Here is a 15861-nt window from a genome sequence, read left to right as displayed (position 1 = left end):
GTCTTGTCCTATCGCTGCAACTCCCGTACGGACTTGGGAGAGGCGAAGTTCGAGAGCCATGCATCCCCCAAAACACAACCCCGCTTGACACAATGCCTGCTTAACCCAGAAGCCATCCACACCAATGTGTCAGAGGAAACAGCATTACAACTGGAGAACGTGTCAGCGTGCATTGCGCCCGGCCCAAAACAGTAGTCACTAGTGCGCGATGGGACAAGAACATCCCTCCCGGCCAAACCCTCCCCTAACCCAGACGGCGCTGGGCCAATATGGACTCCAACCAGGATCTCTGTGGCATAGCTTGTACTGCAATGCAGTGCCTTAGACCACTGCGCCACTCGGGAGGCTAGACATGTTCTTTCTAACGTGAAACCTAACTGTCAATAGGCTTTTATAATTCTTATTCAAATGTTTTGTCCTGGTTAACAAGGTGATATTTAAAAAAGAAAGAAAGGAGTTGGTACATACCTGAAACTTGGTGACACACGTTGAGCTGCAGAAGTTTAGGACATTCCCCTCAAGCAGCGTGGCCTGGTACTGAGGTAACGATGTCTTCTTACAGAAGTGGCATGTGGGCTCCGAGTCTGTAAAGGAACAAAAACACCCCTTGACACATAACCTTCCTACACACGGTATGATCAAATGTAGGTACTGTAAGTACCAGCACCTTTATAATTGTACTTGCTGTACTGCACCCACACGCCAACGCATATGTACACAGAAGAAAATGATACAACTTCAACTACCAAATTTACCACATTCCACACATCAAAGAAACCACACCAACAGTCAGTGTGAATGACGTAAGATGTGGGCTCACTGGAGAGTGAGAGTGGCAGTGCACTAATATGTGGCAGGTAGCCTAGCGGTTAAGAGCGTTGGGCCAGCAACTGAAAAGTTGCTGGTTCAAATCCCTGAGCAGACTAGGTGAAAAATCAGTCAATGTTCCTTTGAGCAAGGCACTTAACCCTAAATGCTCCTGTAAATCGCTCTGGATAAGAGTGTTTGCTAAATGACTAAAATGTAAATGTGTGAGACAGGGTTAAATTCAGAAAGTTCAACTATAATCCAAGTAAAATGGGAAAATTGAGGACAGTGATGCACTGATGGTGAGGTATAAACAACTACTAACCGAGGACAGTGGTAGCGGTGCTAGCGATCTTGGTCTTGTTCATGCAGGCTGTGGAGCAGTATGGTTCCATGGTGCCGCTGGCCCCGATGCAATGAGTGACTTCACTAGACCTGACCATGGCACTACAGCCAGTACACATTGTCATCTTAGAGTGGGGCTAGAGGAATAAGGGAATACAAATACATTGCCTTCAGAAAGTATTCATACCCCTTGAATTTTTCCAGTTTTTGTTGTGCACCAGCCTGAATTTTAAATGGATTAAATTGGAGATGTTGTGGTCACTGGCCTATATACAATACCCCATAATGTCAAAGTGTAATATTTTTGGGGGAAATGTTCAGAAATTAATAAAAAATGAAAAGCTGAAATGTCTTGAGTCAATAAGTATTCAACCCTTTTGTTATGGCATGCCTAAATACATTCAGAAGTAATAATTAACTTAACAAGCCACATAATAAATTGCATCGACTCAAATAATAGTGTTAAACATGATTTTTGACATACAGATAATTGTAAGGTCACTCAGTCGAGCAGTGAATTTCAAACACAGATTCACAAATATAGAATATTCCTTTGAGCATGGTGAAGTTATTCATTACACTTTGGATGATGCATCAATACACCCAGTCACTAAAAAGTGGCAGGTGTCCTTCCTAACTTAGTTGCTGGATAGGAAGGAAACCGCTCAGGGAATTCACCATGAGGCCAATTGTGACTTTAAAACAGTTAGAGTATAATGGCTGTGATAGGAGAAAACTGAGGATGGACCAACAACATCGTAGTTACGACACGAAACTGACCTAATTGCTAGAATGAATGAAGGAAGCCTGTACAGAATAAAAAATATTCCAAAACATACATCCTGTTTGCAACAAGGCACTAAAGTAATACTACAAGAAAATGTGGCAAAGCAATTAACTTTTTGTGGGGTATGGGGTATTGTGTGTAGATGGATAACACATATATACAGTGCCTTGCGAAAGTATTCGGCCCCCTTGAACTTTGCGACCTTTTGCCACATTTCAGGCTTCAAACATAAAGATATAAAACTGTATTTTTTTGTGAAGAATCAACAACAAGTGGGACACAATCATGAAGTGGAACGACATTTATTGGATATTTCAAACTTTTTTAACAAATCAAAAACAGAAAAATTGGGCGTGCAAAATTATTCAGCCCCCTTAAGTTAATACTTTGTAGCGCCACCTTTTGCTGCAATTACAGCTGTAAGTCGCTTGGGGTATGTCTCTATCAGTTTTGTACATCGAGAGACTGAAATTTTTTCCCATTCCTCCTTGCAAAACAGCTCGAGCTCAGTGAGGTTGGATGGAGAGCATTTGTGAATAGCAGTTTTCAGTTCTTTCCACAGATTCTCGATTGGATTCAGGTCTGGACTTTGACTTGGCCATTCTAACACCTGCATATGTTTATTTTTGAACCATTCCATTGTAGATTTTGCTTTATGTTTTGGATCATTGTCTTGTTGGAAGACAAATCTCCGTCCCAGTCTCAGGTCTTTTGCAGACTACATCAGGTTTTCTTCCAGAATGGTCCTGTATTTGGCTCCATCCATCTTCCCATCAATTTTAACCATCTTCCCTGTCCCTGCTGAAGAAAAGCAGGCCCAAACCATGATGCTGCCACCACCATGTTTGACAGTGGGGATGGTGTGTTCAGCTGTGTTGCTTTTACGCCAAACATAAAGTTTTGCATTGTTGCCAAAAAGTTCAATTTTGGTTTCATCTGACCAGAGCACCTTCTTCCACATGTTTGGTGTGTCTCCCAGGTGGCTTGTGGCAAACTTTAAACAACACTTTTTATGGATATCTTTAAGAAATGGCTTTCTTCTTGCCACTCTTCCATAAAGGCCAGATTTGTGCAATATACGACTGATTGTTGTCCTATGGACAGTCTCCCACCTCAGCTGTAGATCTCTGCAGTTCATCCAGAGTGATCATGGGCCTCTTTGCTGCATCTCTGATCAGTCTTCTCCTTGTATGAGCTGAAAGTTTAGAGGGACGGCCAGGTCTTGGTAGATTTGCAGTGGTCTGTTACTCCTTCCATTTCAATATTATCGCTTGCACAGTGCTCCTTGGGATGTTTAAAGCTTGGGAAATATTTTAACGCTTTTAACGGACCTCTGAGACTATCACAGTGCAGGTGCATTTATACGGAGACTTGATTACACAGGTGGATTGTATTTATCATCATTAGTCATTTAGGTCAACATTGGATCATTCAGAGATCCTCACTGAACTTCTGGAGAGAGTTTGCTGCACTGAAAGTAAAGGGGCTGAATAATTTTGCACGCCCAATTTTTCTGTTTTTGATTTGTTAAAAAAGTTTGAAATATCCAATAAATGTCGTTCCACTTCATGATTGTGTCCCACTTGTTGTTGATTCTTCACAAAAAAATACAGTTTTATATCTTTATGTTTGAAGCCTGAAATGTGGCAAAAGGTCGCAAAGTTCAAGGGGGCGAATACTTTCGCAAGGCATTGTATATACACTACTGTTCAAAAGTTTGGGGTCACTTAGAAATGTCCTTATTTTTGAAAGAAAAGCTTTTTTTTTTGTCCATTAAAATAACATCAAAATTGATTAGAAATACAGTGTAGACATTGTTAATGTTGTAAATGACTATTGTAGCTGGAAACTGTGATTTTTTATGGAATATCTACATAGGCATACAGAGACCCATTATCACCAACCATCACTCTTGTGTTCCATTGGCACGTTGTGTTAGCTAATCCAAGTTGATAATTTTAAAAGGCTAATTGATCATTAGAAAACCCTTTTGCAATTATGTTAGCACAGCTGAAAACTGTTGTCCTGATAAAAGAAGCAATAAAACTGTCCATCTTTAGGCTATTTGAGTATCTGAATCATCAGCATTTCTAAAGTTCTGACTCTGTTATGTTCTTGTAGTCCCTGACATATTCTATCTATTACCTGCTTGTAATCCCTGATACAGTTCTGACTGGCTGTTACCTGCTTGTAATTCCTGATACAGTTCTGACTGTGTTACCTGCTTGCAATCCCTGTTTCACTTCTGACTGTATGTTACCTGCTTGTAATCCCTGATACACTTCTGACTGTCTGTTATGTGCTTCTAATCCCTGGTACATTCTAATGGTTACCTGCTTGTAATCCCGCATACAGTTCTGACTGGCTGTTACCTGTTTGTAATCCTGCATACAGTTCTGGCAGCAGAAGCGTTTCTGCTTGCCGTCAATGATGAGAAAGTGGTTAGCAGTGGCGCGGCTGGGCAGGTATTCACCACACTGCTCACAGCAGTTCACGATGAGCCCGTTGGCCATGCGGTAACGGTTGAAACAGGCATCGCTGCATATTTTATGGGTGACCGTCTTGAAGCTCACCTCATGGCGGATCTGATATGAGGAAAAGGAATAGAAAGAATGATTTATAATAACGTGTGAAAATTCAATCATATTGAATGAATACACAGGCAATGGTGAGATCGGTGTGAGATTCTAGCTGGTGGCTGGCTGATGTTGTTGTGGTTGTTTATAAACTGTTCCATGGTCAGATGGGAACCACCCTCCATTTTGATGCCAACTGTTTTCCATGCAGTAACCATGGACACCAGGCTCAAGGCTTGGACTACACAGTGGATGAGAAACTGTGCCGTCGGCAGCCATGTTGGAGGGAGAGTGAGTGGAATATACTCTGTCCAAATTGACCCCTACCCACTTCTTTTGATCTAAGACATTGATGGGCCCCCTTTTTTAGGCCTATGGATCAATTTCCACCCCTACAAAAGATGTGTATTTTTTATTTTTAGGAATTCAGTCAGTGTCTCAACTTACTGTTGAGAGTTAGAATAGTAGAATACACAAGGTGCAATTTCAACATTTGGTTGTGAATCAGTAGTTTTTCTTAAGGGTGTGCCAAATGGTAAGGCCATTTGGCCTTCAAGAGGTGCCTAATCTGCCAGCCTACAAAGGTCATCTGCTAGGGCACCAATGCCATCTGCTAGGGCACCAAGGCATCTGCCAGGGCACCAAGGCCATCTGCTATGGCACCAAGGCCATCTGCTAGGGCACCAAGGCCATCTGCTAGGGCACCAAGGCCATCTGCTAGGGCACCAATGTCATCTGCTAGGGCACCAAGGCCGTCTGCCAGGGCACCAAGGCCATCTGCCAGGGCACCAAGGCCATCTGCTACGGCACCAAGGCCATCTGCTACGGCACCAAGGCCATTAACCAAAATAGCCAATTCAATTGATTTGAAAACCACAAGCTGTTTAGAAAAACAAAAAAGTGCATGTAAATGTACATAAATAATTTGCCTACATGTCAAAGTCTAGTGTGTATTGGCTACAGTTTGTAATGTCCAGACCTCTGCTGACAGGAGGGAGGTGCCAGACTTTAATGCGACTTTTAATTACATATACACTGAACGAAAATATAAACTCAACATGGACTACAGGAAAAGGAGGACCAAGCACGTCCCCATTCTCATCAACGGGGCTGTAGTGGAGTAGGTTGAGAGCTTTAAGTTCCTTGGTGTCCACATCACCAACAAACTATCATGGTCCAAACACACCAAGACAGTTGTGAAGAGGGCACAACAATGCCTATTCCCCCTCAGGAGACTGAAAAGATTTAGCATGGGTCCTCAGATCCTCAAAAAGTTCTACAGCTGAACCATCCTGACTGGTTGCATCACCGCCTGGTATGGCAACTGCTCGGCCTCGGACCGCAAGGCACTACAGGGGGTAGTGCATACAGCCCAGTACATCACTGGGGCCAAGTTTCCTGCCATCCAGGACCTCTATACCAGGCGGTGTCAGAGGAAGGCCCTAAAAATTGTTTCTTAAAAGCTTCTACCCCCAAGCCATAAGATAGCTAAGAACAGCTAATCAAATGGCTACCTGGACTATTAGCATTGTCCCGCCCCATTTTTACGCTGCTGCTACTCTCTGTTTATTATCCATGCATAGTCACTTTACCACTACAATTTACCATAATTACCTCAACTAACCTGTGCACATTGACTCTGTACCGGTACCCCCTGTTTATAGCCTCACTACTGTTATTTTATTGTTGCTCCTTAATTATTAGTTATTTTTCTTGTTTTTTATTTAGTAATTTTTTTACTTCAGTTTATTTTAGTAAATACTTTCTTAGCACTTTTTTTTTTAAAACTGCATTGTTGGTTTAGGGCTTGTAAGTAAGCATATAACTGTAAGGTTGCATTTGGCGCCATTGACAAATAAAATGTGTTTTGATTTGAAGTGTTGGTCCCATGTTTCATGAGTTGAAATAAAAGATCCCAGAAATGTTCCATGCATTTTAAAAGCTTATTTTTTCTTAAATGCGGTGTACAAATTTGTTTACATCCCTGTTAGTGAGCATTTCTCATTTGCCAATATAATCCATCCAGCTGACAGGTGTATCAAGAAGCTGATTAAACAGAATGCTCATTACAAAGGTGCACCTTGTGCAGGGGACAATAAAAGGCCAGTCTAAAATGTGCAGTTTTGTCACACAACACAATGCCTGACAGGTGTATCAAGAAGCTGATTAAACAGAATGCTCATTACACAGGTGCACCTTGTGCAGGGGACAATAAAAGGCCAGTCTAAAATGTGCAGTTTTGTCACACAACACAATGCCACAGATGTCTGACTGCAGTTTGGCACCGTAACCGACTCAGTGGGCAAATGCTCACCTTCGATGGCCACTGGCACACTGGGTCAAAAGGGCACTGCACATGCAATCCGTTAGAACATTTTAAAGAGGGGAGATCTAATATGCAACAACTAGCATTGGTTGCTAATATGACTAGGATTGTGCCTTCAGCTACAGGACAATGAAAGAAAGTTCATATAAAATAATTGCCTCCTCGGATATGGTCTGATTTTGGCTGGGCTACTTTGAAGCAAGGTAAGACATACCTTATAATATATATAATAACATTTCAGATTTCTAAAAATTAAGTATATGTTTTCTAAATGTTTTATTCTTCTCCCAGACAATTGGTTGGTGCCAATTATACATATATATTTTTTACATCGGCCAAAAGCCAGCTGTTACCGGCCAACAAAAACCCTGCTGCGAGCCACTGCGGCCCCTAATAATGAGTTCAGGTTTTTTGTGACCCCCGCCCCCATCAAATTTGACCATCCCTAATCTAAGTAATCATGGTCAAATTCCCGGCCCGGGGACCCCATTCATTTTGTTAGTCAGTCTCACTCAGATATCATATTAACTCTAAAGTCTCTCTGTCAAGAGAGGGGCTGCTAAAATGTTTTGCTCGCAATGTGGTGGGGGGGTACGCAGATTTTCTGTGGCCCCCACTCCCATCAAAGTTGCCCATCCCTGGTGTAGTGTGTTGCACTGACCTCAGTGAGCTTTCCGCACACAGTGCACTTGGTTTTGAGAGAGGACTTGGGTGGGTTCTGTTTGTTCTCGTAGGCTCCCAGACAGCCTGTACTGCAGAACTCCTGGAACGACTCACTGGAGTCCACCTGTGCCACTATCGTGCCCTTCATTGTAGTGATGTCCCTTGAAGACACACGTTAACATACACACACTAGAAATAAAGTAGAACATTTGATATATCAACACACACAGCGACACTTCTTCTTACTTTTTGCACATGGTGCAGCTCTTCTTGGGGGTGGGTTTGTGTGAGAAGGCAGAGAGGCAGGTGGTGGAACAGAACAGGTGAGTGGATCCTTTCCGCTGGTAGGCCGTCTGGCCTTTCTTCAGAGGCTTCTTACAATTGGCGCAGGTCACCTTGACAGTGCGAGGGGGGTTCTGGGAGCCAGAGGGGGAGGGGCCGGGCGGTTTGGGCAGAGAGGCGGTTGGCGACGGAGAGTCCACCCCTGTCTGTTTCTGGTTCCGTGGAAACGAGGCCGACTGGGATATCCACGAATCTGTGGAGAGAAAAAACACAAACAAACAAAGTTTAGCAGACCTGAAGAAACAACGTAACAGGTGCAATGTGAAAAGAAGCTGTAAGCCAGCATAGAATGGTTCAGCACAATAGTGTTAAAACCATATGCCTTTGTGTTTACTACCAGGCCTCTGGTGGGTTCCTGTGTCTCCGTTCTGTACAGGCTGACTAGTGGTGGAGGTGTTGCTGACCCTGCCAGGGTTGAAAGTGGCCGGGAGCCTGGTAGTGCTGATGGAGCTCCGGGCCTCAGGGTTCAGACTGAAGGTGCTGCTAATCTGCAAGCCCTTCTCCGCTACACCCGAACCCCCAACCCCCACCCCGCCTTGCAGCGATGTCACACTGGTGATCATCAGATTCATGTCCCTCTCAGGCTCTGCCACTGGCTCGGCTGCTGTAGCTGCCGTGGCTACGGCAGAGGGCCCCAGCGTTGTGACGTTGCCAATCTTTATCTCAGAGTCCGGCTCCGTGCTGCTCAGGATACAGCCGCTGTACGAAGAGGGGCCTCCGGCTGTGGCCAGTAAAGAAGAGCCTCTGTGCCCGGGATCCTCCTCATCGTCAATGACGATGGGCTCTGTGGATGGTGCAGATGAGGTGGCAGGTGGACTGTTTTTTTTTTAAGGGGGCTGCTGCTGCTGTGGCGGTTGTCATGTTTACCGTTGCCGTGGTTTCGGTTTCTGAGGGGCGGGGCTCAGTGCAGTCTGCGGGGGTGCCAGCATGGGAAGGGGGAGTAGCAGAGGGGGTGGGGGGCTGTTTCCCTGAGGGAGATGGGGCCTCTTCCACCAGCACCACATCATCATCATTGTCATTGTTCTCCGGAACCCTGGAGGGTTCCTCTGTTACCGTGGTGACGGGAGCCTGGGATCCAGTGGGGGGTGTGGTTTTCTCTGAGGAGCGAGTGGTGTCTGTGTCCATGGGTTCCTCTTCTGGGGCTTGGATTGTGCTCCCCTCCACTACCCCAGGCTTGGGCTCCAATTCCCCATCCATCATTTAGGCTGCTACCACCTGTCCTGCACCTACACAAACACAGCACACGTTATTAGGACTAAGCTACCATAAGCCTAGTCCATGATAAACATGTTGAGTGCAGGTATCCCAGGTACAAGCTGTATATATGTGAAGAAATAGGAACACTGCCAACCTCTGTTTAGGCTACCTGGTTGATCACAAAATAATCATTAACGAGCTCAGGTAAAACCCGGGTAATATTTGTGTGCATATTTGTGTTGTCGGTTATTGTCCTGCTGAAAGGTGAATTTGTCTCCCAGTGTCTGGTGGAAAGCAGACGGGACCAGGTTTTCCTCTAGGATTTTGCCTGTGCTTAGCTCTATTCTCCCTAGTCCTTGCCGATGACAAGCATACCCATATCACGATGCAGCCACCACCATGCCTGAAAATATCAAGAGTGGTAGTCTGTGATGGGTTGTGTTGGATTTGCTCCAAACATAACGCTATGTATGTCAGGACATAAAGGACATTTTTCTCGGTTTTACTTTAGTGACTTTAAAAATATAGATTTTTATTCTGTACAGGCTTCCTTCTTTTCACTCTGTCAATTAGGTTAGTATTGTGGAGTAACTACAATGTTGTTGATCCATCCTCGGTTTTCTCCTATCACAGCCATTAAACTCTGTAACTATTTAAAAATCACCATTGGCCTCAATGTGAAATCCCTGAGCGGTTTTCTTCCTCTCCGGCAACTGAGTTAGGAAGGACGCCTGCATCTTTGTAGTGACTGGGTGTATTGATACACCATCCAAAGTGTAATTAATAACTTCACCATGCTCAAAGGTATATTCAATGTTTGTTTTTTCCCCATCTACCAATAGATTCCCTTCTTTGCGAGGCATTGGAAAACCTCCCTGGTCTTTGTGGTTGAATCTGTGCTTGAAATTCATTGCTCGACTGAGGGACCTTAATTGTATGTGTGGGATATAGAAATTAGGCAGTCATTAAAAAATCAAGTTAAGGGGGCCTCCAGAGTGGGGCAGCAGTCTAAGGCACTACATTGCAGTGCTAGAAGTGTCACTACAGACCCGGGTTCGATCCTGGGCTGTATCACAACTGGCTGTGATCGGGAGTCCCATAGGGTGGAGCACAATTGGCTGGCTTCCGGGTTAAGCAGGCAGGTGTTAAGAAGCGCCTGTTCGGCGGGTCATGTTTCAGGGGGCATATGACTCAACCTTCGCCTCCCAAACCCGTTGGGGAGATGCAGCAATGAGACGAGTTCAAAATTGGGGAGAAGAAGAGGGTAAAACGATAAAAAAAAAATATATATATATAATTGTTAAACATTATTATTGCACAGAGTGAATCCATGCAACTTATTACGTGACTTTAGCAAATGTTTACTCCTGAATTTTTTTAGGCTTGCCAAAACAAAGGTGTTGAATATTTATTGACCCCCCACAAAGTAAAATATTGCACTGACATTTCAGCTTTTCATTTTTCATTAATTTGTAAACATTTCTAAAAACATAATTCCACTGACATTATGGGGTATTGTATGTAGGCCAGTGAGAAGGAAAAAAAACTCATTTTATATTCCGGCTGTAACACAACAAAATGTGGAAATACTCAAGGGGTGTGAATACTTTCTGAAGGCACCGAGAAAATCACTGCTCTACCAGTACTAACGTGACTACACCGTTTTCATGTTACAAAACACGAAGCTCTCTCTAAAACTGAAAGTTGTCTCCAGAGTAATAAACATAGCTATCAAAGGGAATGTGTGCTTGCTGGCCAATGTGACACAAAATACTGCAAAGTAATATAAAAACTACAGTTCAGGTAAAGTTGTAAGGACAAAACATAATTATGTTTTAATTAGCAAGCTAGCTTGCTATCGAATATGAGAGATTGGGTGTATATTAGAGGTCGACCGATTAATCGGAATGACCGATTAATTAGGGCCGATTTCAAGTTTTCATAACAATCGGAAATCGGTATTTTTGGGCACCATTTTTTTTTTTTACACCTTTATTTCATCTTTATTTAACTAGGCAAGTCAGTTAAGAACACATTCTTATTTTCAATGACGGCCTAGGAACGGTAGGTTAACTGCCTCATTCAGGGGCAGAAAGACAGATTTTCACCTTGTCAGCTCGAGGGATACAATCTTGCAACCTTACAGTTAACTAGTCCAACGCAATAACGACCTGCCTCTCTCTCGTTGCACTCCACAAGGAGACTGCCTGTTACGCAAATGCAGTAAGCCAAGGTAAGTTGCTAGCTAGCATTAAACTTATCTTATAAAAAACAATCAATCATAATCACTAGTTAACTACACATGGTTGATGATATTACTAGATATTATCTAGCGTGTCCTGTGTTGCATATAATCTGACTGAGCATACAAGCATACAAGTATCTAAGTATCTGACTGAGCGGTGGTAGGCAGAAGCAGGCGCGTAAACATTCATTCAAACAGAGCTTTCGTGCGTTTTGCCAGCAGCTCTTCGTTGTGCGTCAAGCATTGCGCTGTTTATCGACTCCCGAGATGAGGCTGGTGTGACCGAAGTGAAATGGCTGGCTAGTTAGCGAGCGCTAATAGTGTTTCAAACTTCACTCGCTCTGAGCCTTGGGGTGGTTGTTTCCCTTGCTCTGCATGGGTAATGCTGCTTCGATGTGGTGGCTGTTGTCGTTGTGTTGCTGGTTCGAGCCCAGGGAGGAGCGAGGAGAGGGACGGAAGCTATACTGTCACACTGGCAATATTAAAGTGCCTATAAGAACATCCAATAGTCAAAGGTTAATGAAATACAAATGGTATAGAGGGAAATAGTCCTATAATAACTACAACCTAAAACTTCTTACCTGGAATATTGAAGACTCATGTTAAAAGGAACCACCAGCTTTCATATGTTCTCATGTTCTGAAACGTTAGCTTTCTTACATGGCACATATTGCACTTTTACTTTCTTCTCCAACACTTTGTTTTTTCATTATTTAAACCAAATTGAACATGTTTCATTATCTACTTGAGGCTAAATTGATTTTATTGATGTATTATATTAAGTTAAAATAAGTGTTAATTCAGTATTGTTGTAATTGTCATTATTACAAATACAACTTTTTAAAAATATATATATATACTTTTTTTAATCGGTATCGGCTTTTCTGGTCCTCCAATAATCGGTATCGGCGTTGAAAAATCATAATCGGTCAACCTCTAGTGTATATAACTGGTGAAATGAGTTAATCCCGCAATGTTGCACTTCTGTGTTTAGAAGAATAACATTCCAACAGCCACCAAAATGTAAGAACTAATATTGTTGCTGCCTATGTGCCATTTTATCTTAGGCTACCCATCCCCAACCCCCCTCTGCTATGCATGGCCACAGAAGTGAAACCATGGGGCGGCAAGTAGCCTAGTGGTTAGAGTGTTGGGCCAGTAACCGAAAGGTGGCTAAATCGAATCCCTGAGCTGACATGGTAAAAGTCTGTTGTTCTGCCCTGAACAAAGCAGTTAACCCACTGTTCTTAGGCCGTCATTGTAAATAACAATTTGTTCTTAACTGACTTGCTTAGTTAAATAAAGTTAAAATGGCCAGACACCTTCCTCTCCACAGAGAATGCTTGAGTATGTCATTGTCAAGCTCATAGAACTTAGGTTATACATTGATCCATGACTGACAGACTGTGACTTTTCACTAACTCTACCTTTGTGTCTGTGTTTCAGGAGTCAACAGCCTCACTGAAGTTTGTCCAGAGTGCAGGCCTGCCACTGAAAATAACATCATAGCTCACACACGCCCAGAAGAGAGGATTCTCTCCCCCAAAAAATGCAAATCAGGTCATTGTGCATGATTGCCCAACCCTGCTAAAATCCATACACCACCAAGGTCAACTAAAGTAGAGTCAGGACAACAACAAGACTGGACAATCATGGGTGGCTTGACCCAGGTGTTTATGTGCACAGTGGGTAATGTATGGACCAGACTATCTATATGTGTATCATGTGTCTTACAGGACTGAGTCCTCCCGGGCTGTGTGATGCAGACCTAGGACAGGGGCTGAGCAAGCAGCAATATTGTAATACTGACCAAGTGAGGATGTGGATTAAATTGATTTTGGAAAAATATCACTGAATGGTACCATGTTTTGTTCTGTTTATCATTCAATGGCTGTTCTAATAATGTTTACATAACCAACTAAAATCATGCAAGCTAACAGGCGGGCCACAAACATACCAAATAATGGCACAGTATAACAGTGGTGCGCAGAACGGCATCACGGAACACACAACTCGTCGATCCTTGTCAAGTATGGGCTATTGCAGCAGACGACCATACCGGGTTCCACTCCTATCAGCTAAAAACAAGGAGAAGCGGCTTCACCAACACTGGACAATAGACGAGTGGAAAAACATTGCCGGAGCCGACGAATCCCGGTTCCTGTTGCATCATGCTGACAGCAGAGTCAGGATTTGGCGTAAGCAGCATGAGTCCATGGACCCATCCTGCCTGTTGTCAACGGTAAAGGCTGGTGGTGGTGGTGTACTGGTGTGGGTACCAATTAAGCAATGAATGAACGCCATAGTGTATCTGCACATTGTTGCTGACCAAACACAATAGAGCATCTTTGGGATGAGATGGAACGGGCTGTTCTCAGCATGCTGCCATCGCAACTTTGTGATGCCATCGCATCAGCATGGACCAACATCCCTGTGGAACATTTCCAACACCTTATAGAATCCATGTCCAAAGAATTCAGGGGGTTCCAACCAGGTACTAGATGGGTGTACCTAATAAACTATATATATATTTTTTGAACGCCTTAATGCAAGGGGCGCTGCTGCTTTGTAACCAATTATCCACAGTTGCTAACAGTTACCGGTAGTTAGCTAGCTTTTTTAGTCCAGGGAGTAGCTAGGTTAGCTAACCTCTAGCTTTGCTGGTAAAACTCCAGTATTACTGCTAAACTCTGTATTCATCCTTGATCATTAAATTCCGTTGCAGACGAGGGAGGAGGAGAGTGGATTGTCATTCACCATGTCGTAGCTAACGTTACCATTAACAGTTTAACAGTGCTGTGCTCCATAGCTAAGCTTCCCTGAGCCTGGCTGTTGGGTTTGTTTACAAATCACGGAGTGCGGGCTGTGTCAGAGACCGCATGGGCTGTGCACATGTTGCAAGGTGGAGATGTGTACGCCCGATTAATCAATATTTATAAGGAGCCATATGTCTGTCCGTGTTCCGAGGGTGGAACTAAATTAGCATTTCTGCACTAGGAAAGGAATTAGGTCGAAATAGTGTCAGCAACTTCCTCTGAAGGGGGCCTTTAAAAAAAGGTTGGTTTTTCATTCCACCTATAAAAAAACCTATAATCGGTAGATATATCGGTAACTTTAGCCTCCCTAAAAATCAGTATGGGTCCCAAAAATCCCATATCGGTCGCACTTCAGTCTCAACTGTCTCTCTCCTCGCCCCTTGTCCACCTTTACCAACTCTGTTGCCAAGAGATGCAGCACCCTTGGTTACTGACCCGTAATGGTCAGGAGAATACCATGGAGGTTGGTTTTACTCTGTAGAAATTAGGGTCACGTTCAGTACGAGGCACTAGGCGCCAAACCCGGAGGAGAAATGCAGCACTACCTGGCTACACTCATTCTCCAGTTTGGGTCCATGTACAGAGTATACCAAATATTAGGAAAAACCTTCCTAATACTGAGTTTCACACGGCCCTTTTGCCCTCACAACAGCCTCCATTCATTGGGGCATGGACTCCACAAGGTGTCAAACGTTCCATTGGGATCCTAGCTCATGTTGACTCCAATGCTTCCCACAGTTGTTTCAAGTTGGCTGGAAGTCCTTTGGGTGGTGGACCAGTCTTGATACACATGGGAAATTGTTGCAGTTCTTGACAAAAACTGATGTGCCTGGGGGCCTCCCGGGTGGCACAGTTATTAAGGGTGCTTAATACCCTGGGTTCGCGCCCAGGTTCTGTCGTAACCGGCCGCGACCGGGAGGTCCGTGGGGCGACGCACAATTGGCCTAGCGTCGTCCAGGTTAGGGAGGGTTTGGCCGGAAGGGAAATCCTTGTCTCATCGCGCACCAGCGACTCCTGTGGCGGGCCGGGCGCAGTGGCACGGTGTTTCCTCCGACACATTGGTGCGGCTGGCTTTCGTGTTGGATGGCGCTGTGTTAAGAAGCAGTGCGGCTTGGTTGGGTTGTGTATCGGAGGACGCATGACTTTCAACCTTCGTCTCTCCCGAGCCCGTACGGGAGTTGTAGCGATGAGACAAGATAGTAGCTATTAAAAACAATTGGATACCACGAAATTGGGGAGAAAAAGGGGTAAAAAAAAAACATTTAAAAAAAACGGTGTGCCTGGCCACCCTTCAAAGACATTTACATGTTTTGTATCTGTGCCATTCAGAGGGTGAATGGGCAAGACATAATCCATCTCTCAATTGTCTCATGGCTTAAAAATAATTATTTAACTCGTCTCCTCCCCTTCATCTACACTGATTGAAGTGGATTTAACAAGTGACATCAATAAGGAATCATAGCGTTCACCTGGATTCCTCTGGTCAGTCTATGTCATGGAAAAAGCATGCTTTCTTAATGTTTTGTATACGCAGTGCATAATCCAGTCCACTAAATAAATTATGATTGTAGACTGCAACTGATTGAAGTTGCAACGGCAGGGCTCGATATTAACTAGAGGTCGACCGATTAATTAGGGCCGATTTCAAGTTTTCATAACAATCGGAAATCGGTATTTTTGGACACCGATTTGGCCAATTTTTTATTTATTTTTTTACACCTTTATTTAACTAGGCAAGTCAGTTGAGAACACATTCT

General features: G+C 43.8%; 1 protein-coding gene across 1 annotated transcript in view; it reads right to left on the bottom strand.

Moving 5' to 3' along the window:
* The window catches only part of zmym2 (zinc finger, MYM-type 2), a 50967-nt gene that overhangs the window by 16931 nt on the left and 18175 nt on the right, over window positions 1-15861 (bottom strand). Inside the window, exons 2-7 of the mRNA XM_036974930.1 lie at window positions 8184-9072; window positions 7751-8039; window positions 7503-7665; window positions 4312-4524; window positions 1133-1289; window positions 469-584 (exon numbers count right to left, since the gene is read on the bottom strand). Coding sequence (XP_036830825.1) covers window positions 469-584; window positions 1133-1289; window positions 4312-4524; window positions 7503-7665; window positions 7751-8039; window positions 8184-8418 — 1173 coding nt within the window. The 5' untranslated portion in view covers window positions 8419-9072. The remainder of the gene's footprint in view (window positions 1-468; window positions 585-1132; window positions 1290-4311; window positions 4525-7502; window positions 7666-7750; window positions 8040-8183; window positions 9073-15861) is intronic.

The sequence above is a fragment of the Oncorhynchus mykiss genome, chromosome 3, assembly GCF_013265735.2.
Source record: "Oncorhynchus mykiss isolate Arlee chromosome 3, USDA_OmykA_1.1, whole genome shotgun sequence".
Taxonomy (NCBI): Eukaryota; Metazoa; Chordata; class Actinopteri; order Salmoniformes; family Salmonidae; genus Oncorhynchus; species Oncorhynchus mykiss.
Note: the sequence above shows the minus strand (reverse complement) of the source record. Positions and strands in the feature narration are given on the sequence as shown.